We start from the raw sequence: 26,386 nt of genomic DNA on the forward strand, positions 1-26,386 counted from the left end.
TGAGAAAACTGCAGATGAGCTATGTTGAGAGGAACCAAGCTGTCAGGTGTAGAGACTGCAGGTTGGTATGAAGCAGAGATCCCTGATGCTGTGTAAGCAGAGAGGGAAAAACTGGTAAAAGGTATGGCTCCCTGCTGCTGAGTTGAAGTAGAAGGGAGTACCAGGGTTGTCTGGGCCACCGAGGAGCAACCAGAATCATGGTGGCATGGTCGGACTTCAGCTTGACCAGCATCTTTTGAATGAGAGGGAATGGAGGAAACGCATTTAGAAAGAGATTCGTCCAGTCCAGAAGAAAAGCATCTGCTTCGAGGCGATGAGGAGTGTAGATCCTGGAACAGAACTGAGGCAGTTTGAAGTTGTGGGGGGCTGCAAAGAGATCTATCTGAGGCGTTCCCCACTGAGAGAAGATGTGATGAAGGGCTGTGGAATGGAGAGTCCATTCGTGAGGCTGTATGAGACGACTCAAGTTGACCGCTAAGGCATTGTCCGCCCCCTGAATGTAGACAGCTTTGAGGAAGGTGTTGTGGCGAATTGCCCAATCCCAAACTTTCAGAGCTTCTTGACAAAGGGAGGTAGACCCAGTTCCTCCCTGTTTGTTGACATAATACATTGCGACTTGATTGTCCGTGCGAATGAGGACTACACGGTCATGAAGCAGATGCTGAAACGCATTGAGAGCATTGAAAATCACCTTGAGTTCCAGGAGATTGAGGTGACACTGACGATCCGTACTGGTCCAATAGCCTTGAGTACGGAGACCATCTAGAAGAGCCCCCCAAGTGTAAGTTGAAGAATCGGTCGTGAGAACCTTCTGATGGGAGGGCGTGTGAAAAAGTAAGCCTCTAGATAGATTGGAAGAGAGCATCCACCAGCGAAGAGACTGTCAGAGCAGGAGTGACCTGGATGTGTCGAGTCAGAGTGTCGGAAACCTGCGTCCATTGAGATGCCAGGGTCCACTGAGGAATTTGGAGGTGAAGTCTGGCAAAGGAGTCACGTGTACTGTGGAAGCCATGTGACCCAGAAGAACCATCATGTGTCTCGCCGAGATGGAAGGACGAGAGGAGACTGAATGACAAAGATGGAGAAGAGCCTCCAGACGTTGTTGAGGAAGGAATGCTCTGAGTTGGACTGTATCTAGAACAGCTTCAATGAATGGAAGAGTCTGAGAAGGCTGAAGATGGGATTTTGGAAAGTTGATTTCGAATCCCAGACTCTGCAGGAACCAGATAGTCCGCTGGGTTGCTAGGACGACCCCTTGAGATGTGGAATCCTTGATGAGCAAGTCGTCCAGGTAGGGAAACACCTGAAGACCATGGTTCCTGAGCGCAGCAGCCACCACTACCAGGCACTTGGTGAAGACTCTGGGTGACGAGGCTAGGCCGAAAGGGAGCACTCTGTATTGATAATGAAGATTTCCCACCCGAAATCTGAGGTATTGATGGGAGGCCGAATGGATGGGAATGTGAGTGTAGGCCTCCTTGAGATCCAGAGAGCATAACCAGTCGTTATGCTCGAGGAGGGAATACAGAGAAGCCAGGGTCAACATGCAAAATATTTCTCTGACCAGAAATTTGTTGAGCACCCTGAGATCCAAAATAGGACACAGATCGCCCGTCTTCTTCGGAAAAAGTAAAAACCCTTTTTCTGCTGAGCTAAAGGAACTGGCTCGATAGCTCGGAGCTGAAGCAAAGCTTGAGCTTCCTGAAGAAGAAGGACGGTCTGTGCAGAGTTGGAAGGATACTCTCTTGGAGGATGTTCCGGAGAAACTTGATGGAACTGAAGAGAGTATCCCTCCCCGACGATGGAAAGGACCCAGAGGTCGGTGGTAACAAGTCGTCCATCGGTGGAAAAAATGATGGAGACGACCTCCGATAGGGGTAAAAACAGGGAATGGCAAAACGACTGAGGTTATGCTCTTTACCAGACAGTCAAAAAGGCTGAGGAGCCTTAAGAACAGCAGGTAGTTGAAGCTTCTGCTGTTTCTATGGATGTTGCCTCTTGACAGGCTGATGAATGGCAGGAGCCTGCTTAGGTGAAAAACGCCGCTGAGAAATTAGAGGGCGTGTAGGTCGAGGAGGAGCAGACTTCGGTTTTAGTCTGAGAACGGATGCAAAAGACTTCTCATGGTCCGATAGCTTCTTGGTGGCTGCCTCAATGGACTCAAAGAGGTCATTGCCAGCGCAAGGAACATTAGCCAGCCGGTCCTGCAGGTTAGGATCCATGTTGATGGTACGGAGCCATGCCAGACGGCGCATGGCCACCGAGCAAGCAGTAGCTCGAGCAGACAGCTCAAAAGCATCATAGGAGGACTGAAGAAGCTGCAGCCGAAGTTGGGATAAGGAGACGCGCCCAATGTTGGGCGGGAAGGCACTCTGGCATGCGCGGTGCAGGCAACTCAAAACTTCGAGTTTCTTCAAGCAAGTCTGCTTGTGAGGCGTCCGCATCGGGGCTCCATTGGATCACATCACCCACTTGTGAGAATACCTGCCTGCTTGTCCTGGGATAACCTGTCTTTTGTAAATTGCTTAGGTAATTGTACCGATAGGCATTTTATCAAATAAAGGTGACAAATAAGGCTTGATAAATTAGGAAATCTAGGATCTAAAACTGACACTATCAATTTTGTTAGAACAATTGTTCTAAGTGTGAGCTATATAGATGTGGTAAAGGACAATAATTGGTATGATGCTTACTGCAATGGTGAAAGTGCCTAATAGATCTAATCCTTTTGGTTTTTCTTCATTTTGAAGAGGCTCTACTACATGCACAGCATTTTCAGTTTCAAGTTCCAATGTTCCAGAACTACAACACAAAACAGAAAAAGAAATTAGGTTCTTACATTGTGAATATCTTTTCTACTAGATAGGTGTGTCATTCTGGACAGTAGGGTATTCTCCCCATGCTTGTGAGCCATACAAAAAGAATCCATTCCAGCATTTTAACACCTCCTTCACTACAGGGCTCTGCTGCCGCCTTCAGTTTGTACCAAAGTAGGTGACAGCCCTATATAGAAACACATGCAAATGAGGAAATTTCCCAAATTACAACTCTGCTCTACTCTGAAAATATAAAACATTAAACACTACAGTTGAACAATTGAAAGATCAAAATAATCATATCAATTAGAAACATTTATAGAGCACAAACATTCCCCCAATGTTATAGCAAAAGATTATTCTTCATACCTTTAAGGTCCGGCATCCAAAATTTCAGTTTGGACTCAAACTTTCCGATTGAAACAATTGGCAGGTGCAGGAGATAACTGACAGGGTGGAGCTCCAGAATGACACACCTATCTACTAGAAAAGATATTAGCAAGATAAGAACCTAATCTTTTTCTAGACCAATAGGTGTGTCATTATGGATGGTAGGAATGTACAAAAGCAGTCCCAGAAATCTAGCGCAGGACCTCACTGCGCCGGCTCATAACACTGAGGACCCAAAGGTGAAGTCTTCCCCTGCCGCCATATCCACTCTGTAAAACTTGGAAGACGTATGTAGGAGTGGACCAAGACACTGCCCTACAAATCTCTTGGGTGAAATAGTTCAAACTTCCACCCACAAAACAGCAATGTTTCTAGTCAAATGCACCTTCATGGAGACTGATGACTATTTTCCACAGACAATATATGCTGACAAAAATGGCCCTGCACATCCATCTGGAAATTGTGGCCTTGGATTCGTTTTTCACATTAAGCCTGACTGGTGAGCACAAAAAGACGGTCAGTCTTAACTCATTATTAACTTCAAAAAATATTGTTGTATTGGAGTTTGAAATTATATAAATGCTGTTACACTTATAAGTTTTTTAAATTGAATAAAGAATTGGAAAAAAAATATTGTAGGACAACTCTCGTCACATCCAGTCCTTCTTTGATCCTATGGACTGGAACACCAGCATTCTTACTTCCTGATTGACAAAGACGGCCAAAACAAAAGGACGGAACCATGTGCATATAAAATCTGGTTTCCATGATCTTCAGGAAGGGATCTCTGAATGAAAATGCCTATAATTGGGGGGGGCGTGGCTTGGACGCGAACTCAGATGGTCGGGTGAACGACTAGCTCCGTGTAAACAAGCCAAAATATAGAAAAACTACAAAAATAGCCAAACTTTAATAAGAAAAAAGAGGATTTAACAACTTAATATGGCATCTAACAAACAAAATAAAGGAGAACCGAAGGCTGGAGGATCTGGATTAGGAAGTAATAAAAGATCAAAACCGGAACCCTCTACTCCTCCCTCGACTATACCGCTACCATCTGATGAAAGCCCCGACGTTATGGAGGAATTAAGACAAATAAAAGAAATTGTTCTAGATAGCAATAAAAAATTGCAAAAGGCAATGGAAGATGCGGCATTACTCACCAAGAGAGTAGAGATAACAGAAAACAGAATAAATATTCTGGAAGAAAACTCAGAACAAATAAATATTGAAATAAGACAAAATAAAACATTATGGAAAAAGGTAACAGAAATAAAAAGGGATCTTGAAGACAGCCGAAATCGTGAACGTAGAAATAATTTACGTATTATCGGGATGCCGGAAGGAGTAGAAAGAAATGACCCTATTACCTTCTTACAGAATTTTTTACCTAAAGTGCTCCCCTTGAAATTTAAAACAGCTTTAGAAATTGAAAGAGCACACCGGATTCCAACCCAAAGGAAAAATTCACAATTGGGTCCAAGAACTTTAATTTTTAAACTGCTCAGACATCAACAAGCAGTAGAAATCTGCCAACTAGCCAAAGAAAATAGAAATCTAAAATGTCAAGACGCATTAATACATATCGTCCCTGACTTCGCAAAAGAAACTGCAATGAAAAGAAAACAATTCTTGGACATGAGACCACAATTAAAATCAATGGGGGCTAGATATGGTCTTTTATATCCGGCGATAATGAAAATAACTATCAATAATACAACACAAAATTTCTCAGACCCCAAAAAACTACAAGATTTCATAGAGCAAAATGAACAACCTATGTCTTCTTAAGAGTAAGTGAACATATCATATTTAATTTTAATTTCTATACAATTTATATACTTTTGACTTTGGACTAAATGACATACAAAAATTTTACAGTTGAAACTTAAATTTTAAAACTTCTGACACAACGGACGAAAATCCACGAGGATGGAATTATTTTTGAATTACATAGAAGGTTCTTGTAAAGTAACAAGGAAAGAACACTTCACTCGATGTAAACTTAAAGTCATAATTCTAAACTAATTTTCATAATAACATTCTACAATATGTAATAAAACAAACTTACAAGAGATGTCACGAGGCTGGAAGACTTCCGTTTGAGGTTCTGACGCAGAACTCTGCTTTATATCTCATTGACATTAGAATACACTAACTGCTGATTGGTTAGGAAGGTGCAAGGGGCGTTGCTTAGCAAAGAAAGAAACTCCTCCATTCAAAATGAAGAATATAAACTTATAAATAAAAACTTAAAGAGATTGGACAAGAAGATTGTGGAGCCTACACTTGAGGATTGGTGGACTTTGTGTAGACAACTGAGAGTGATCCTGCTATGATCGAGATCAGAGGTTGACGGCGACTAAAGGGATATTTTTAACATTTTAAAGTGGTGACAGCAAAGGCAGAGATCAAGGGACGTGAATTTCCTGTGTGGTGATGAGCTGGGACGGAGCGGATAGGCGGTATGATCTCTCGTGTGGCGGGCGGACCCTCCGGCAGGAGGGAAGTTGTATTATTGCCGCCGTCGCTGTCCGCTTCCGTTTCCCCGGTGTCTGACTTTAACAAACAGTGGTTAATGAATGAATTTCCACTGCCTCTGCCTGCCTCCTACACACCAGACTTAGAGGGCGAAGATTTGATCATCATCTACCCAGCCCGAGATCGGAGGGCTCTACTCCAGAGTCCCGCCGTCCATCAGCCCGATTTCTCTCCAAGGCTTAATGCCGGTGAACACAAAAACAACAGAACAGAGATCCTCTATATACCACAGTTACAGCGACGCCAGCACACTCCGAATTTCAATAACTGCAACTTTTCCACAGTGGAGGAAAATATACAGACACTGTGGGCCTCATTCGGGGCAACTTCCTTGGAACAGCAATTCAAGATGGAAACTGTGATAAGGGTAATGCGACGTGGAATAAACACATGGAAAGTAGACCATCGCAAAAGAATAGTCATGGCAATTTATAAAATTAAGAATTATCTTTAATTTTTTCTGAAGATTTTTGATGCAATTTTTATCTTTAAATATGTAAATGTTAATATTGTTATTATCTTTTATGGGTTCTCTTTATATTCAATTCAAGAATCTCATATGGTTTAAACAGAAATGTATGAATGCATATATGTATTTATATGTGAAGATATATATATATATATATATTTATATTATATATATGTGTTATAAAATACATAAATAATATTATAATATCATTACAAATCCTATATAATACTAATATAGATCCTGAAATTTTATACTTAAAATAAATAGAAGGGACAATTAATTGTAGTAAATATAGTTAATTTGAGTAATAGCTTGGGGAGTTATTTACACCTAACCATTATATGCGTATCCAAGTTTTCGTATTTAAAAGGGGTAGGGAGGGAGGAAAAGGGTTAATAAAATATAATATAAAAATGGGTAAGGATAGGGAAAGGGATAATATAAAAAATTTATTAAAATGGGATAAATTAATAAACACTATTAATCAACATCTATACTTTAAAGAAAGGTACTTTAACATTTTAAATGGAAATTAAGATTTTTTCATTGAATGTTAATGGTCTAAATCATATAACAAAAAGGAAAAAAGCTTTTACTATTTTTGAAGAGGCAAGAAGCTGATATATGCTTCATTCAAGAGACCCACCTCTCAGACATTGAATCAAAAAAGTTAGAAGGGGGCTGGGTCAAACAATGTTTTTTCTCACCAGCAATAGGAAAAAAAGCAGGTGTTGCTATTCTAGTAAATAAAAAATGTAATGCATCATTTAGATTAAGAGCATCGGATACTAATGGAAGATGGGTAAATGTGGAAATGAAAATGGGAAATACTACCATGACGTTAATTAATATTTACGCCCCTAATTCGAACCAAAATGAATTTTTTAAGTCTATTCAACAAATGATATTACCACTGGCTACTTCTAATTTAATAGTAGCTGGGGATTTTAATGCTGTTATGGATCCTCTGTTGGATAAAAACCCAAGTAGATATATGAAATCTATGGGTCTAGATAATTTGATACATTCTTGTGATTTGATGGATATTTGGCGAATACTTCATTTTAATGGACGAGAATTTTCTTTTTGTTCTCATGTTCACAATTCTTTTTCTAGAATAGATTATATTTTTACTTCAAAGAATTTGGCACATCAGATATCACAAGCTGCCATTGATCCAATCATTTTATCTGATCATGGTGGGGTCTGGATTAAAATTAAGAATATAGATCAATATATAAATAGACCATTCTGGAAGTTCGATAATACCTTGCTTGTTGAAACAACCTTTGTTGAAAATCTTCAAATAAAAATGAAAGATTATTTTCAATTAAATGATAATAATGAAGTCTCTAAAGAAATATTATGGGATGCTTTTAAAGCATCAATGAGAGGTCAAATAATTTCATATTCGGCTTATCTTAAACAACAGATCAAAAAAGAATTTATAAATTTAGAAAATGAGATTAAAAATTTAGAAACAAAACTAACAGAAAAATGGGAATATTCTATTCAACAAGCATTATTGAAACTTAAAATAAAATATAATGAGATTTCATCTAAATTGATCAGGAAAGATTTATTTTCTCAACAGACAATGTATTATGGAAACTCAAATAAGGCAGGAAGAATATTGGCAAATTACCATAAAGCAAAAAAAAGGAAAACAAAATTAATTGCAATAAAAGATGAAAATGGAGTAACATTTACAAATATTGATTCTATTTTAAAACAATTTTTAAAATTTTATAAATCCCTTTATTCTTCTAAGACTTATTCAAATAAAAAAAAAGAAGGTTTAGAATTTTTACAAATGTTAGAGGGTCCAAAGATTCCTGAACATATAAAACGAAGTATGGATGAACCAATATCACTAAAAGAATTAGAAACAGCTTTAAAATCCCTTAGAGTTGGATCCGCTCCAGGTGGTGATGGATATACGATAGAATTCTATAAAACATTTCAAAAATTTTTGTTACCCTATTTACTAAGTCTTTATCAATACCAAATTAATAAAGGTTCAACAAATGGCACTATAGCAGAATCATTAACTATCGTTTTGCCAAAGCCAAATAAAGACCCCACTTTGGTTTCAAACTATAGGCCAATATCTTTAATAAATGTAGATGGTAAAATATTAGCAAAAATATTAGCTTTAAGATTGGCTAAAGCTCTCCCACATATTATAGGTATGCATCAAACAGGATTCGTAGCTCAAAGACATTCATCTCATAATACCAGATTGGCATTCCATATGTTATACCTATCAAAACAAATGAACGAGCCTACTTTTGCTATTTCTCTAGATGCAGAAAAGGCTTTTGATAGAGTAGAATGGACTTTTATGTATCAAGCAATGGAATGGTTTGATATAGGTCCTGGATTCATACAAATGATACAAACATTATATAGCTCCCCTTCTGCTAGATTATATATTAATAATACGTTTTCAGAAAAAATTAATCTACAGAGAGGAGTTAGACAAGGTTGTCCCTTGTCTCCTTTATTGTTTGATATAGTTTTAGAACCCTTAATAATAGCAATCCAACAAGTGAAGGAGATACAGGGTATACCTCATTCAGATAAAGAATACAAAATATCAGCTTATGCTGATGATTTATTATTATATTTGAGGAATCCAGAATCTACCATTCCACATTTACTTGAACTAATTGAAAAATTTGGAAAATTTTCTGGATATAAGATAAATTGGAACAAATCAGAAATACTTCCATTAAATGTACATTGTACAAAAGGATTATTTGATACATTCTCTTTTGTTTGGAAAGAGGAAGCAATTAAATATCTTGGAATTTGGATTACAAAAAATTTGGATGACACAATGAAAATTAATGAAAAATGTTTATTACAAAAAGTGACTGAGATGTGTGATCATTGGAATCCATTGCATTTATCTTGGTGGGGAAGAGTACAAACTGTTAAAATGATGATCTTGCCTGTAGTTTGTTACCAAATGGGTATGATACCAGTTTTCTTCCAAGATTCTTTTTATACAAAGTTAAATAGAATATTGACAAAATTTATTTGGCTTGGGAAAAACCCCAGAATTGCTTTAGTGTCATTGCAAAAATCAATTGCGGAGGGAGGGGTAAATTTTCCCAACTTTTATAGGTATCATCAAGCCTATATTTTACGTCAAGGTATGTATTGGATCCTCCCAGAACCCACTGATAATATTCCAGACTGGTTCTGGCTAGAATGGAGACTCATGTTTCCTTTACGTCTTAGTCATGTAATTAGTATTAAAATGCCAGGGCTATACAAAGAACATAAAATACTTATGGATACATGGAAAACTTTAAGCTATATAAGTAATCTAACTCCTATCCCAATTAATAAATCAACAACTCAAACGATTTGGCTAAACCCCAAGATCAAAAAGCAATGTTACTTACCGTAACAGTTGTTATCCAGGGACAGCAGGCAGCTATTCTCACTAGTGGGTGATGTCATCAGACAGAGCCCCGGTACGGACGTCTCACAAGCACGTGTTGCTTGTAGAAACTTAAAGTTTCTAGATGCCTGCACTGCGCATGCGCCGGTGCCTTCCTACCCGGAGATCCGGGCGTGTCTCCTCAGTTCAGGTAGCTAGCCTGAGAAGCCAACCCAGGGGAGGTGGGTGGGACGTGAGAATAGCTGCCTGCTGTCCCTGGATAACAACTGTTACGGTAAGTAACATTGCTTTATCCCAGGACAAGCAGGCAGGTATTCTCACTAGTGGGTGACCTCCAAGCTAACCTCAGTGGGATGGAGGGGGAGTTGGCGACTTAAGAGAATAAATTTTTCAATACTGTTTGGCCAAACTGTCCATCCCGTCTGGAGAGGGTATCCAGACAATAATGTGAGGTGAATGTGTGAACCGAGGACCAGGTGGCAGCCTTACAAATTTCCTCGATTGGTGTTGATCTGAGGAATGCTACTGAGGCTGCCATTGCTCTGACCTTATGGGCTGTGACCTTACAAGGAAGTGATAATCCAGCCTGGGCATAGCAGAAAGAGATACATGCCGCCATCCAATTAGAGATGGTGCGCTTTGATACGGGTCTTCCCAACTTGTTAGGGTCGAAGGAGACAAAAAGTTGAGGAGTGGTTCTGTGTGGCTTGGTGCGATCCAGGTAGAAGCCAAGGCACGTTTACAGTCTAGAGTGTGAAGGGCCGATTCTCCGTGGTGAGAATGGGGCTTAGGGAAGAATACTGGAAGTACAATGGATTGGTTGAGATGAAATTCGGAGACCACCTTAGGCAGGAATTTCGGGTGAGTGCGGAGGACCACCTTGTCATGATGGAATACTGTGAATGGTGGATCCGCCATCAATGCCTGGAGTTCGCTGACTCTGCGAGCGGACGTAAGGGCTACAAGGAAAAGCACTTTCCAGGTGAGATACTTAAGAGGGGCCCTGTTGAGTGGTTCAAACGGGGGCTTCATGAGATGGGAAAGGACTACATTGAGGTCCCAAACTACTGGGGGTGGTTTGAGAGGAGGGTTAACATGGAAGAGTCCTTTCATAAATCTGGCGACCACCGGATGGGCCGAGAGGGGTTTCCCTTGTAGGGGCTGGTGGAACGCCGCAATAGCGCTCAGGTGGACTCGTATGGATGTGGACTTGAGCCCAGATTGAGATAGGTGTAGGAGATAGTCCAGCACGGAGGATAAGGAAGCTCGCTGAGGTTCCTTTGACTTAGAAACACACCATGAGGAGAATCTGGTCCATTTCTGGGAGTAGCATTGTCGAGTGGCGGGCTTCCTGGAAGCTTCCAAGACCTCCCTCACTTCTTGTGAGAATTGGTGAGGGGTTACGTTGAGAGGAACCAAGCTGTCAGGTGGAGAGACTGCAGGTTGGGATGAAGTAGTGATCCTTGATGTTGAGTAAGTAGTGAAGGAAACACTGGAAGTGGTACTGGTTCCCTGCTGCTGAGTTAAAGTAGGAGGGAGAACCAAGGTTGTCTGGGCCACCGAGGAGCTATTAGAATCATGGTGGCCCGTTCGAGTTTCAGCTTGACCAGAGTCTTCTGGATCAGCGGGAATGGTGGGAACACATATAGAAATCGTTTCCCCCAGTTCAGTAGAAAAGCATCTGCCTCGAGGCGATGAGGAGTGTAGATCCTGGAGCAAAACTGAGGCAGTTTGTAGTTGTGGGGAGCCGCAAAGAGGTCTATCTGAGGCGTCCCCCATTGCGTGAAGATTTGGTGAAGGGGGTTGGAATGGAGAGTCCATTCGTGCGGTTGTAGCAGACGGCTTAGTTTGTCTGCTAAGACGTTGTTCTCCCCCTGGATGTATACAGCTCTGAGTAGGGCGTTGTGGCGCACCGCCCAGTCCCAGACTCGTAGAGCTTCCTGGCAAAGGAGGGCCGAGCCCGTGCCTCCTTGCTTGTTGATATAATACATGGCGGCCTGATTGTCTGTTCGAATGAGGATTACCATGTCGTGGAGTAGGTGTTGGAAAGCTTGGAGCGCATTGAAGATGGCTCTGAGTTCCAGTAGATTGATTTGGTGTAGTCTTTCCGCACTGGTCCAGAATCCTTGGGTGCGGAGACCCTCCAGGTGGGCCCCCCATGCATAATTCGACGAATCGGTTGTGAGAACTTTCTGATGGGGGGGAGAGTGCATCAGCAAACCTCTGGATAGATTCGAAGAGGTCATCCACCAAAGTAGAGACTGCCGAAGAGCAGGTGTGACTAAGATGTGTTTGGATAGTGGATCGGACGTCTGATTCCACTGTGATGCCAGGGTCCACTGGGGGATCCTGAGGTGGAGTCTGGCAAAGGGTGTCACATGTACCGTGGAGGCCATATGGCCCAGGAGCACCATCAGTTGTCTCGCCGGTAGGGTTTGGCGAGTAGACACCGACTGGCAGAGATGAAGGAGAGACTCCATGCGTTGCAGAGGCAGGAATGCTCGGAGTCGGGTGGTGTCCAGGACCGCTCCGATGAAGGGGAGGGACTGGGTGGGTTGTAGATGAGACTTGGAGAAGTTGATCTCGAAGCCCAAATTCTGGAGGAAGTAGGTTGTAGCCAAGGCCGCCGAAGTGACCTCTGGGGCTGACGGGGCCTTGATGAGCCAGTCGTCGAGGTATGGGAACACCTGTAGACCCCTGTCCCGGAGTGCTGCGGCCACTACCACCAGGCACTTTGTGAAGACTCTGGGGGATGAAGATAGGCCGAATGGTAGCACTCGATACTGTAGGTGCAGATTTCCCACCCGAAATCTGAGGAACTTTCGGGAGGCCGGGTGAATGGGGATGTGAGTGTAGGCCTCCTTGAGATCCAGGGAGCATAACCAGTCGTTCTGCTCGAGGAGGGGGTATAGAGAAGCCAAAGTCAACATGCGAAACTTCTCTTTGACCAGGAACTTGTTGAGGGCTCGAAGGTCTAAAATGGGTCGCAGGTCGCCCGTTTTCTTCGGGACGAGGAAGTACCGGGAGTAAAACCCTCGGTTCAATTGGTCTGACGGGACCGGCTCGACAGCCCGAAGCTGAAGTAAGGTTTGGACTTCCTGAAGAAGAAGGGCGGTCTGCGTCGAGCTTGAAGGATACTCTCTTGGAGGATGGTCCGGGTGGACCCGGTGGAATTGAAGAGAGTATCCTTCTCTTATGATGGTGAGGACCCATAGGTCCGTGGTTATGGCCTCCCATCGATGGTAAAAAAGATGGAGGCGGCCCCCTATGGGAGAGGCCGAGGTTATGCTCCCGGGAGGGGCGTCAAAAGGGCTGGGGAGCCTTAGGTACAGCCGGTGGCTGAGGTTTTTGCTGAGACTTCTGGGGAGGTTGTCTCTTCGCAGGCTGTCTCGCAGCAGGCGATTGCCTGGGCATGTAACGCCGCTGGTAAATCAGGGGTGGCCTGGAAGGTCGAGACTGTTGAGGTTTGGGTTTGGGCCGCAGGATGGATTGAAAAGATTTTTCATGATCCGACAGCTTCTTGGTAACAGTTTCGATAGACTCATCGAACAGGTCAGCTCCAGCACATGGTACGTTGGCGAGTCTGTCCTGTAGGTTGGGATCCATATCGATTGTACGGAGCCATGCCAGGCGACGCATAGCTACCGCACTTGCGGCGGCGCGTGCCGAGAGTTCGAATGCATCGAAGGAGGATTGCATCAGCTGGAGGCGTAATTGGGAGAGGGAGGCTACCACTTCCTCGAACTCGAATCGAGCTTGGTTGTCTATGAACGGAGTGAACTTGCGGAGTACCGGCAAGAAGAACTCCAGATAGGAAGAGAAAAAGAAATTGTAGTTTAGCACCCTTGACGCCATCATGGAGTTTTGGTAGAATTTTCTACCAAATTTGTCCATCGTTCTCCCCTCTCGGCCCGGCGGTACAGAGGCGTAGACCTGGGAGGGATGAGAGCGTTTAAGGGAGGACTCGACCAGTAGGGATTGGTGGGAGAGTTGAGGGCCCTCGAACCCTTTATGGTGCACGATGCGGTATCGAGCATCGAGTTTGCTGGGGATCGCCGGTATGGAGTACGGTGTTTCGAAGCACTGCATGAAGGTCTGGTCCAGTAATTTATGCAAGGGGAGCCGAAGCGACTCCGTTGGAGGGTTAGGTAAATGCATGGTGTCCAGATACTCTTTGGAGTATCGGGAGCCCGTGTCAAGGGTCACATCCAGATCATCCGCCATTTGTCGGAGGAATGATGAGAAGGACAATTGCTCCGCCAGCGTCGGTCTGTGGGACGGGCTGGAGGAGGAGGAGGCCTCCAGGTCCATGGACATCGGGGAGTGGCAAGGAGAATCGGGCACCGATGTCTCCTCGTACTCCGGGCCCCCCGGAGGGGACACCTCTGATGAGGAGTATCCCCTACGTTGCAGTTTTTTCTGCGGTGACACCTCCGAATGGCGTGAGGAGTGCCAGGATGAGTGTCTCGATCGGTGCCCGTCTCGGTGGCGGGACGGGGATCGAGATCGTCTGTGCATCGCATGGTCTCCCGAGGCCCCCAAGTGGATAGGGCTGGAGGCGGTGGATCGCAACTGGGTTTGCGATGCGGGTTCTTGCGATGCTACCCAAGTCTGGTAAGGAGTACGGCAGAACTCTTCCTGACTATGCCCAGGGCTTCGAGTATCGATCGGAGGTCTGGTCCCATGTTGGCGCGGAGGCGTAATGGGTTCTAATGGCGGCATGTCGGTAAGCGAGGCTTGCCGCGTGGGCATCGCCGCCCTCCCCCGTTCGTCCTCATCGGTTGTCGAGGTCGAACGGTGTGGGGGAGGGGGAGGGGGCGGACCGCCCCTTTGGACCGGTACCGGGAGGTCACCCTGTATGGCAGCGATGAGCCCGGGTCCGATGGTCTGCATGAGCTCAACGAATTGAGCTTCCAGCACGGACCGTAGCGAAGCCGATAAGGAGGGATCCGCACCGAAAGGGGGTCCTCCTGCACGGACATCGCGCTCCTTCGAGGCCGAGTGCTTCTGCTTAGTAGCTTTCGGCACTTTGATGACCATTGGTGGCACTGTGGAAGGAAGAGGTACCTGAACCGAGGAGACCGGGGCAGGCACCGACGTCGAGCTCGTGGATGGTGTCGGGGCGAGCGATGCCGGTTTCACCACACTCGATGCAGGAGGGGTCGATGCCGGTTTCGCCCGAACCGGAGAGGTATCAGATGAAGTGGAGGCTGAGGGATCCTTAGCTGCGTCCATCTTGAACATCGATTCCCACAATAGGCAACGCCGCTTGAATGAGCGTGCCGTAAGGGTAGAGCAAGGCCTGCACGATTTCGGGATGTGGTCAGGGCCCAAACACTGCAAACAGCGCCAGTGAGGGTCCGTGAGTGAAATCGCGCGTTGGCACTTGCTGCACTTTTTAAACCCGGTGATTGGCCGGGACATAGGCCGGAAAATCTCCGCCGCGAGGTCGAAGCCAGTGGGCCTGAGCCACGTGGCCGGCCCGTTCGACCCGCCGGAGGAAATAATCTTCTTTTTTTTTTTTTTTTTTTTACTGAAAAAGAAAAGTACTGTTAACTGTAATTAAAAGAAAGCGAAAAACGCGGACAAGGAAGGCAAATTTAACTGAATTCAGCTAGCGCATGATGAAGTTGAACTTCTCAGCTCCGCGGAAAAGAAAGAACTGAGGAGACACGCCCGGATCTCCGGGTAGGAAGGCACCGGCGCATGCGCGGTGCGGGCATCTAGAAACTTTAAGTTTCTACAAGCAACACGTGCTTGTGAGACGTCCGTACCGGGGCTCTGTCTGATGACATCACCCACTAGTGAGAATACCTGCCTGCTTGTCCTGGGATAATAGGCGGTTTCAAAATAATCTGGAAAGACTGGATGATAGCAGGTATTCGTACTTTAGATGATATAATAAAAAATGGTAAATTGCTGGAGTTTTCACAATTGCAACATAAATTTGATCTTAATAAAACACAATATTTTAGATGGTTGCAATTGAAGCAATCCATTCAGGTAGGGTTCCCTGAATGGAAAAATCTTACTAATTATCACAGTTTGGAATTCTTGTGTTTCCAGATAAATTCAATAGGACATGAAGCCGCACAGTGGTATAAATTAATATCTGGATATATAAATAAAAAACCAAAAAATGGTCTTAGAGATATTTGGAGCATTGAGATAAAACATCATATTAATGCATCTCAATGGCCACGACTTTGGTCTTGGAGGTTAAAATGTACGGTGTCAGCATCTATGAGACAAACTTGGTTTTTTCTTTTACATAGAGCTTTATGGACCCCTACACGTTTACATAGAATAGATAGCTCTAAATCTAATAGATGCTGGCACTGTCATGTTGAAATTGGGACATTAGACCATCTTTTATTCTTTTGTCCATTCATTTTAACATTCTGGAAATCAATTTGGCCCCAAATTAATAAGATGTTAGAAAATCCGGTAGCCCTGACATATGATACCATATTGTTTGGAACAACTTTGAGAGCAAGAAGTCAAATATCATCAAGTAATAACAAACTTCTATTTATTTTAACTGGAATAGCAATACAACAAATCACATATAATTGGAAAAAACATGACAGATTAAATTATACATTCTGGTGGAATTCTGTATGTCATATATACAAAATGGAACTCACCATAGCAACACAAAAGGGATATATAAATAAATTTCAAAAAATATGGAGACCATTAACTGAATATTGTAAAGAATAATTAATTTTCCCATGTTTAGAATTTGATAAGAAGGGAAGGGGGGGATTGTATTAAAACTTTATTCATGTATTGAGGTTCTGAAGAGGGGAGAGGGGATGGGATATTATTATATTAACTAAGAATTATATAAATTTAATTTTCTGAAATATTAATATGAATTTTATATTTTCTCTTGATGTAACATATTAAAATGAATAAAGATTTCTCATTCTGCATTGATAGGGAGGGTGGGAGGGAGGGATGGGAGATTATTATATTCAATAATAATTGTATAAATTCAAATTTCTTATAAAATATTATAACTTTATAATATATTGATTTTCTAAAGAAATGTTAAATTTGATATTAATATGTAAGTTAATCAAGTGTGTATATTCAAGTTTATAATGAATTTATTTAAAAACACTTGTTGTAACATAAGAAAATGAATAAAGAGCTATAAATAAGAAAATGCCTATAATTCTGAGACTTTTCTTGTTGACATAGCCACACTCAAAAAAACACAGTCTTGACTGCAAGATCAATCAAGGATGCTTCCTTAAGCTCTTTGATTGGAGCCTGACTGAGGCCTTACAATTGTGTTAAGGTTCCATGATGGAAATGGGTGTTAAGTCGTAGTGGCTATGTCCAGATGAGACACCAAAAAAGCTTTACACTCTAAAGTCCTGAAACAAGAGAGATTCCCACTAGAGAATGACACGGGGAAAAAAATCTGTCCCCGTCACTGCTCCATCCCCGGCCCACCTTCACCGCCATTCCCTTCACCGCCCCGTCACCGTCCCCACAGCATCCATATAAGCCTTAGTACTGCAATATTTAGCTTATTCCTTTCTTATAAATCAAAAGTTCTGGCTGCTGAACTAGAGAAAGATGTTCAGCTGGCAGGGCTTTGTTTATAAATTTTTATCAACACAACTAATATACTACTTTATCCTAAAGCAAAAAATAAATAAATATAATTTTTTTTCTACCTTTGTTGTCTGGTTTCTGCTTTCCACATCTTCTCATTCAATTCCTTCCATCCACTGTGTGTCTTCTCTCTGCGTCTTCCATTTGCTGTTACTGTGCCTCTCCCTTCACCCCCCCCCCATTGGTCTAGCACCCATCTTTTTCCCTCCGCTTTTCCATAGTCTGGCATCTGTATTCTTCTCACTCTGTCTTCCACATTTCCCTTCAGGGTCTGTTCCTCTCTACCCACTTTCAATGTCTGTTCTATTCCTTTCTACCACCACCCTTCGCTCCCTCCTTCACCATCTGTTCCTTTCTACCACCCTTCAGCTCCTCTCGCGTGGCTATCTATCTACCTCCCTCTTATTTTCGTGGCACGTTACAATGTAATTTGTGCAAACCGCTGGAGCCTGCGAGCTCGGCCCATGTCCCATCCCCACAAACCATCTTGCTTCTGTGTTTCTATTTTCCCCATTTCTAATATCTCCCCTATGTATCTGGCATTGCCCCCCCCCCCCCCTGTATCCATATACCATCCTCATGGCATGTCCCCTTTATGTCTCTGTCCCTATGCCCCATGCACATAAATTCCCCTCTTTCTGTTACCTTACTGTGTCCAGATTTCCCCTATCTTCCTCTTCCATACCAGTGCGCCTCTTCTTTTCAACCCCATCTAGCTTCTCTCCCTCTTTCTCCCCCCCCCCCCCCGCTTCCAGCATCTGGCTCACCTGCCTGTCCTCCCCTTTCTTTCCTGCTGTGGGTTTCTTTCTTTCCCTCTTCATCCCCTTGGCCCAGAATCTTTTTCCCTTTCACTCCCTCCTTCCTAGTGTGAGCCGGAAACACGTGCGATCCAGCGCCCACCCGCCCGATCGCAGCGTTTAGCCAGCTCCCTCCCTCCACCTCACCTTATATGCCGAGTTTGCCGGCTTTCTTTTTACCGAGCCGCACGCATTCAAATAGATGCACACGCGCGGCTGCGCGAGTTGATCAATCTTCTCCTCTCCTGCAACTTTCTGTTTCCAGTTGCGTCAGAGAAGATTGATCAACTCGCACAGCCGCGCGTGCACGTCTTTTTGAACGCGTGCGGCTCGTGAAAAAGAAAGCCGGCAAACTCGGCATATAAGGTGAGGTGGAGAGAGGGAGCTGGCTAAACGCTGCAATTGGGTGGGTGGGGGCTGCTGGACCGCGCGATCCTTGATGCCTCACTGCGGAGACAAGACCATTCACCGCTCCACGGGGCGGTGAATGGCCTTGTCCCCGTAGGGACTACTATTTTTCTTTCCCATTTCGGAGGGTTACCCGCGGCTACTCGCGGGTAACAACCACCGTGTTATTCTCTAATTCCCACCACTAGAAACTCAGATGCCACTACAAAACCCTTATTAAGGAAAGCAATCACTGAGATCTGAGCAGGGGTGAAATGTTTCCCATGCCTTAGTGTAAGCTGAGACCATCATAGGTGAGTATCCTTTGCACGCCAACACCGCATGCTCAAGGACCATGCCTTAATAAACAAAGTGATCTGGATCTTCTTTTAAAAAAAAAAAAAAAAAATCTGTATTCATTTTTTCATCTTACAACAAGTGTATCAAGAAATAACATTTGAACTTAAAATCATCACTTGATATTCTATTACAATCAACTTAAATTAATGAAATTAACCCCCTCCCTCCTATCCCTCCCATATCATAAGCATTCACATATATTATACAATATAATTTTTCCTATTAATCCAAACATTTAATAAAGAGTCAGAAACCCCCCATCCCTACCCATCATTTCAATTGAATTAAGGGAAAATGCTAACTACTCATTACAATATTTGGATTGAAAAAGAGCGACCATATTAGCCCCTACTACAAACTACTTCACTGGCTGCCAATGGAGGCATGAATAATATTCAAGTTCTCTTGCATATGTTTCAAGCTGGTTTGGGGACTAGCTCCTACATACCTGCTTCCTCACTTCACTCCAAAGAATCCTACGAAACAAACCAGAAACAGCAACCTATTTGCATAACCGAGCATTTCCGGCTGCAAATACAAAACCTTCCTGGATAGAACCTTTATGTACCAAGCTAACAAACAACAACACTGGTTAGACAACTACATAAATGGAGCAAAACTGACATATAAGGCCTTTAGAAAACCCATAAAAACTGCCTTATTCAACAGAATTGTCACCTAAAAAAAAGTATCTTCACCCAACACTACATATGCCCACTCCTGCTTTCAAATCTGAAATGTCTAACATTTTATTCTGCTGCCTTTTTAAGACTCTGTTTGCTGTATCATCACTACCTGTAAAAAGATTCCATATGTTGTATCTCTCTGCCTTTGTGTAAGAACTCTTTAGGCTCTTTGTCAAACCCTACACGCTATATCCCAGACTTTTTTGTAAGATTTTATATGCTTTTGTAAGTTTCTATATACTGTATCCCGGATTTTAACACATTGTAACTTCGCTGATTGTCCAGCTCTCTTCGTTGTGAACCGCCTAGAAGTCTCACGACTATGGCGGTATAGAAGAATAAAGTTATTATTATTATTACAATAATCTGTTAATGGTCCCCAAACATCTCGAAATTTACTAAAATATCCTTTCTGTGTGGCTAATGTTCTTTCCATTTTATATAGATGACAAAGAATTCCACCAAAAACTGTAATTTAATCTGCTCCCATTATTCCAATTAAATGTAATCTGTTGAATGGCAACTCCTTTCATAATAAGTAAAAGCTTATTGTTTTTTGAAGAAATCTGACTCTTCACTCTCATTGTCATGCCAAATAAAATAATATCATATGTTAAAGCCACCAGATTTTCTAATAACCTATTTATTTGGCCCCATATTGATTTCCAAAAAGCCAAAATAAATGGACAATAGAATAATAGATGATCTAAAGTCCCAGCTTCGAGATGACAATGCCAACATCTATTAGACTCAGAGCGATCTAAGTTGTTCCTTTACAAAAGAGGACCAAAAGGCTCAATGTAACAAAAAAGGAGAAATTAGGTTCTTACCTGCTAATTTACTTTCTTTTAGCTTCTCTAGACCAGTAGAGGTTAATCTTTACGAATGGGTATATATCCAATCATGACCAGCAGGTGGAGACTGAAAACAAAACTGTGGAATAGTATATAATATATTCCCTTCTCTATTTACATCAGTTTGCTGAATAGCCAAGCAGAACTAAGAACTGGAAAACAGAAAGAAACAATACTCTGAACAGGAGTAACAACATACCCAAATGCTGTTGGAAAATGCAGAGGAGAAATACCAGAAGGAAAATGTCCCCACAGCTCGCCAGCTAAGCCAGCCGAGCCACAGCTGCTGTTCTTTAATTCTCCCCGGCCCTAGAAAAATACTAGAACCCGCAGCAAAAACACAAAACTGCCTGCGCAACAGCCCCAACACACCAATAACAGACAGGGTGGGGACCTCTACTGGTCTGGAGAAGCTAAAAGAAAGTAAATTAGCAGGTAAGAACCTAATTTCTCCTTCTTTAGCACTCTCCAGACCAGTAGAGGTTAATCTTTACGAATGGGATGTACCAAAGCAGTTCCCATCACGGGCGGGAACCCCGAAGGGCCGACAGCAGAACACGCTCACCAAGCACCGCGTTCTAAACTAAACTAAACCTTAGGTTTGTATACCGCGCCATCTCCGCAAGTGCAGAGCTTGGCACGGTTTACAGAGTTAAGAGGAAAGGAACTACAATAAGGGATAAAGGAGAAGGACTAAGAGGAAAGAGAGGGACAGAATACTGGAGAATGGGAGGTGATTAGATTTTTGCAAAGAGCCACGTTTTCAAGTGTTTGCGGAAGGATTGGAAGGAGCTTGAGTTTCTGAGTGGGGATGAGAGGTTGTTCCAGAGTTCTGTGGTTCTAAAGGGGAGAGATGTTCCAAGTTTTCCTGCGCGGGATATACCTTTTATAGAGGGGAATGATAGTTTCAGTTTTTGGGAGGGTCTGTTGGAGTGTGGTTTTGAGGAATTCCAAAAGAGTGGGATAAAGGGAGGAAGGATGCCATGTAGGATCTTGAAGGCCAAGCAGGCACATTTAAAGAGGACTCTGGAGTATACTGGGAGCCAGTGAAGCTTGGAGAAGAGTGGGGAGACCTGATCGAACTTGCTTTTTGCGAAAATAAGCTTAGCCGCGGCGTTCTGAATTAGCTGAAGTCTATGGAGGTTTTTCTTAGTAAGGCTTATATAGATGGAATTGCAGTAATCCAGTCTAGAGAGGATAGTAGATTAAAGAGGACGGTAAAGTGAGAATGATGAAAGCAGGATCTCACCTTCCTCAACATATGAAGGCAAAAGAAGCATTTTTTTATCAAAGAGTTGAGGTGATCGTTGAAGGAGAGAGAGGAGTCTATGATGATGCCTAGGACTTTGCTTGAAAACTCAAGCTGAAGAGTGGGTCCAGAAGATAATGGGATGGAGGTGGGTAAATGATCTAATGTTGGGCCGAGCCAAAGTAGTTTTATTTTTGACTCGTTCAATTTCATTTGGACAGATTGGGCCCAGGATTGGAGATTCGTAATACAAGTGGATATGTTCTCAGCGAGGTTAGAGAGGTTCGAGTCGGTCTCGAGGAGGATGAGGATGTCATCGGCGTAGGTGTAGAGAGTTTCCAGGGGGGATAGATGAAGGAGTTTCAGAGAGGACATGTAGATGTTGAAAAGGATAGGAGAGAGGGGGGAGCCTTGCGGGTCTCCGCATTTCGGTTTCCAGGGGGGGGGATGAAGTACCATTTAAGTTAACAGTGTAGGAGCGGAAGCGTAGGAATTTCGAGAACCAATCTAGGACTGTGGAGCTTATGCCTATTTCGGAGAGTTGGAAGATAAGGATATCGTGATGCTTGTTGACATAATACATGGCGACTTGGTTGTCTGTGCGAATGAGGACTACACGGTCGTGAAGCAGATGTTGAAAAGCATTGAGAGCACTGAAAATCGCCCCGAGTTCCAGGAGATTGATGTGGCACTGACGGTCTGTACTGGTCCAATAGCCTTGAGTGTGGAGACCATCCAGATGGGCCCCCAAGCGTAAGTCGAAGAGTCGGTCGCGAGAACCTTCTGATAGGGGGGCGTGTGAAACAGTAAGCCTCTGGATAGATTGGAAGAGAGCATCCACCAGCGAAGAGACTGTCAGAGCAGGAGTGACCTGGATGTGTCGAGTCAGAGGGTCGGAAACCTGCGTCCATTGAGATGCCAGGGTCCACGGAGGAATTCCGAGGTGAAGTCTGGCAAAAGGAGTCATGTATACTGTAGAGGTCATGTGGCCCAGAAGAACCATCATGTGTCTCGCCGAGATGGACGGGCGAGAGGACACTGAATGACAAAGACAAAGAAGAGCTTCCAGACGCTGTGGAGGAAGGAACGCCCTGAGTTGGATAGTATCCAGAACAGCTCCGATGAATGGAAGAGTCTGGGAAGGTTGCAGATGTGATTTTGGAAAGTTGATCTCGAACCCCAGATGAAAATCAGCGATTAAGAGAAAATGAACCCAAAATCGCGGACTTTAGAAGGCACAAGTGAAAAAACTTCACGTAGAGAGTCAAAGACGGACTTCTCTGCTCCACGGAAAAGTAAGAACTGAGGAGACGCACCCTGCGCTGGGCGGGAAGGCACTCACGCATGCATGCGACTCGAAACTTCGAGTTTCTTCAAGCAAGACTGCTTGTGACGCGTCCACATTGGGGGTCCGTTGGATCATGTCACCCATTAGTGAGAATACCTGCCTGCTTGTTCTGGGATAATAAGCTTTTACCAAGTCATTCAGATAACGCGGATGATGTTGATACGTCTTACTGAATCTTTCTATAAGAGGTTTGTTAACTTCTATCTGCCAGTAATATTCACATTGAATTATTCTTATTTTCCAGTCAGATATAATTTTGAATTCTTAAGTTCACACGTCTTTGAACTAATTTTCATTTCATCTGAATCCAGACTCATTCATTCTTGAAAAATGGTATTTTATTTTTCTATATTTCTCAAAGTTGCTGGAAATTCAGTCAAGCCTTGTAGAATCTCATTGAGCCTTTAACTCGAGCAAATGAACGCCGGCTGTTTAGCTGTCTAACCTTTGGAGCTGTCAAGTGACCTAGTTTTTCATTCTCATTGCATCCTGGGATATGTAGTTCTTGTTTCTTCCATTTGATCTTAACTGTTGTATAGAAAAGGAACTTTACAAAATATTTTTGGTTTATTTCTCCAGCACAATTATTTATCCAGTGGCTATGATGATCCATTCGACGTACACAACAGTGACAGAAACGATAGTGTTAAGCTCATGAAGACCGGTAGGTTTCACAGCGATTTCAGACCGCCCAATCATACCCCCGGTCGTTCTTGCACTGCGTACCGCTTCTTAGGTCTGAGAAATCGATGTCAGTGTCAGTAATAACAACAACTTTATTCTTCTATACCGCCATATCGTCGAAAGCCTTCTAGGCAGGTTCACATTCAAAGAAGGCTGGACAATTAGCGAGATACAGTATGTAATAAGAGGGTTACATAAGAATTAGATAAAAGTAACAGTAAAAATAAACAGCGAAATTACATTGAGGTAGAGAGGGGGAGAATATATCATTTGGAGGCTTCTGTTTAGGAGATGAATTTGTCAAACAGAATGGTTTTGATTGATTTTCGGAATGTGTCGTAGGTCAAACTGGCTCTTTAAGGGGGATTGTGCCTGGATTAAAAAAAAAACAGCCCATGTGTGACAAGCCAGAAGTATGAAGACAATGAAGTTAAACACAACAGCATAGAATGGACACCAGACAGTGCCGGCGTATTTAAGCAGGAGGATGTGCTGCAGGATAACAGTCGGTGTAGGCCACACTTAGGTAGGTGATGGAGACACAGAACAAACCGCATGGGTCCTTAACATAAGTCTCCCCCTCCCAGCTTCCTACTGTCCCCGAGTGACCTTTTACATCATGACTGTTTGCATTAGCATCATATCCATTACTCCAATTCTTTACTGTGTTTCTTATTCAGAAATAGAATGATGAATCCATCTTCCTTCCTATATTCCATGTTTGCATATAGCCTGAACATTCTAGTGGAGGCATTCTAAAGAGAATCTCATCTTCTTTTATCTTGCTTCAATAACAGTTTAAACCAGGGGTGTCCAACCTTTTGGCTTCCCTGGGCCACATTGGCCGAAAAGCACAGTTACTTACCGTAACAGGTGTTATCCAGGGACAGCAGGCAGATATTCTTTACGCATGGGTGACGTCACCGACGGAGCCCACGGTACGGACCTTTTTACTAGAAAGTTCTAGTTGGCCGCACCGCGCGTGCGCGAGTGCCTTCCCGCCCGACGGAGGAGTGCGTGGTCCCCAGTTAGTATAAGCCAGCTAAGAAGCCAACCCGGGGAGGAGGGTGGGACGTAAGAATATCTGCCTGCTGTCCCTGGATAACACCTGTTACGGTAAGTAACTGTGCTTTATCCCAGGACAAGCAGGCAGCATATTCTTTACGCATGGGTGACCTCCAAGCTAACAAAGAGGGAGGAGGGATGGTTGGCCATTAGGAAAATAAATTCTGAAGTACAGATTGGCCGAAGTGCCCATCCCGTCTGGAGAAAGCATCCAGACAGTAGTGAGTAGTGAATGTGTGAACTGAGGACCAAGTGGCCGCCTTGCAGATTTCCTCAATGGGTGTGGAACGGAGGAAAGCAACAGAAGCGGCCATAGCTCTTACCCTGTGGGCCGTGACAGCACCGTCTAGTGACAGACCGGCCCGAGCGTAACAGAACGCGATGCAAGCTGCAAGCCAGTTGGATAGCGTCCGTTTAGAGACCGGTCGACCCAAACGATTCGGGTCGAAGGTCAGGAAGAGCTGAGGGGACAAGCGGTGAGCCCTTGTACGATCGAGATAGTAAGCCAGGGCACGCTTGCAGTCCAGACTGTGCAATGCCTGTTCTCCGGGATGTGAATGAGGTTTCGGGAAGAACACAGGCAAAACAATGGACTGGTTGAGGTGAAAGGCTGAGACCACCTTTGGAAGGAACTTTGGATGGGTGCGCAGAACCACCTTGTCATGGTGAAAAATAGTGAACGGTGGATCGGCAACCAGTGCATGAAGCTCACTAACCCTCCTGGCAGAGGTGATGGCAATGAGGAAAAGAACCTTCCATGTCAGAAATTTGAGCGAAGTTGTGGCAAGTGGCTCAAAGGGAGGTTTCATGAGGGCAGACAAAACCACATTCAGGTCCCAGACGACCGGAGGAGGCTTCAGAGGTGGTTTGATGTTGAAGAGGCCCCTCATGAATCGGGAAACCAGAGGGTGAGCCGTGAGAGGTTTTCCTAGGACAGGCTCATGAAATGCCGTGATGGCACTGAGATGGACTCTGATTGAGGTAGACTTGAGGCCTGCGTTGGACAGGGAGAGTAAGTAGTCCAGAACAGTTTCCACCGCTAAGGAGGTGGGATTGTGATGATGACGGAGGCACCAAGAGGAGAACCTGGTCCACTTCTGATGGTAACATTGGAGGGTGGCCGGTTTCCTGGAGGCGTCCAAAATGAGACGGACAGGCTGAGACAGATTTCCTGAAGAGGTCAGCCCGAGAGAAACCAAGCTGTCAGGTGGAGGGAAGACAGATTGGGATGTAGTAGAGACTGATGTTGCTGTGTAAGTAGAGTAGGAAACACAGGTAGAGGAATGGGCTCCCTGGAGCTGAGTTGAAGTAGAAGGGAGAACCAGTGTTGACGAGGCCACCGGGGAGCTATGAGGATCATGGTGGCTCCGTCCCTGCGGAGTTTGGATAAAGTCCGCAACATCAGAGGTAGAGGAGGAAAGGCATAGAGGAACCGATCCGTCCAGTCGAGAAGGAATGCATCCGGGGCCAGACGATGAGGAGAGAAGAGTCTGGAGCAGAACTGGGGTAGCTGATGGTTGTGAGGAGCTGCGAAAAGGTCCATCTGCGGAGTGCCCCAGCGAGCAAAGATGGAGTGGAGCGTGGGAGGATCCAAAGTCCACTCGTGAGGTTGAAGGATGCGGCTGAGATTGTCGGCCAGGGAGTTCTGTTCGCCCTGGATGTAGACAGCCTTGAGGAAGAGACTGTGGGCCGT

The 26,386-nt window shown here is 43.9% G+C and overlaps 1 protein-coding gene across 3 annotated transcripts in view; it reads right to left on the reverse strand.

Moving 5' to 3' along the window:
• TACC3 (transforming acidic coiled-coil containing protein 3) overlaps positions 1-26,386 on the reverse strand; it is a 195,617-nt gene that overhangs the window by 71,831 nt on the left and 97,400 nt on the right. For all 3 annotated transcript variants that reach the window (XM_033951090.1, XM_033951080.1, XM_033951099.1), the window contains exon 10: positions 2,694-2,802. In XM_033951090.1, the coding sequence (XP_033806981.1) occupies positions 2,694-2,802 (109 nt within the window). The remainder of the gene's footprint in view (positions 1-2,693; positions 2,803-26,386) is intronic.

This window comes from Geotrypetes seraphini, chromosome 1, assembly GCF_902459505.1.
Source record: "Geotrypetes seraphini chromosome 1, aGeoSer1.1, whole genome shotgun sequence".
Lineage (NCBI taxonomy): Eukaryota > Metazoa > Chordata > Amphibia > Gymnophiona > Dermophiidae > Geotrypetes > Geotrypetes seraphini.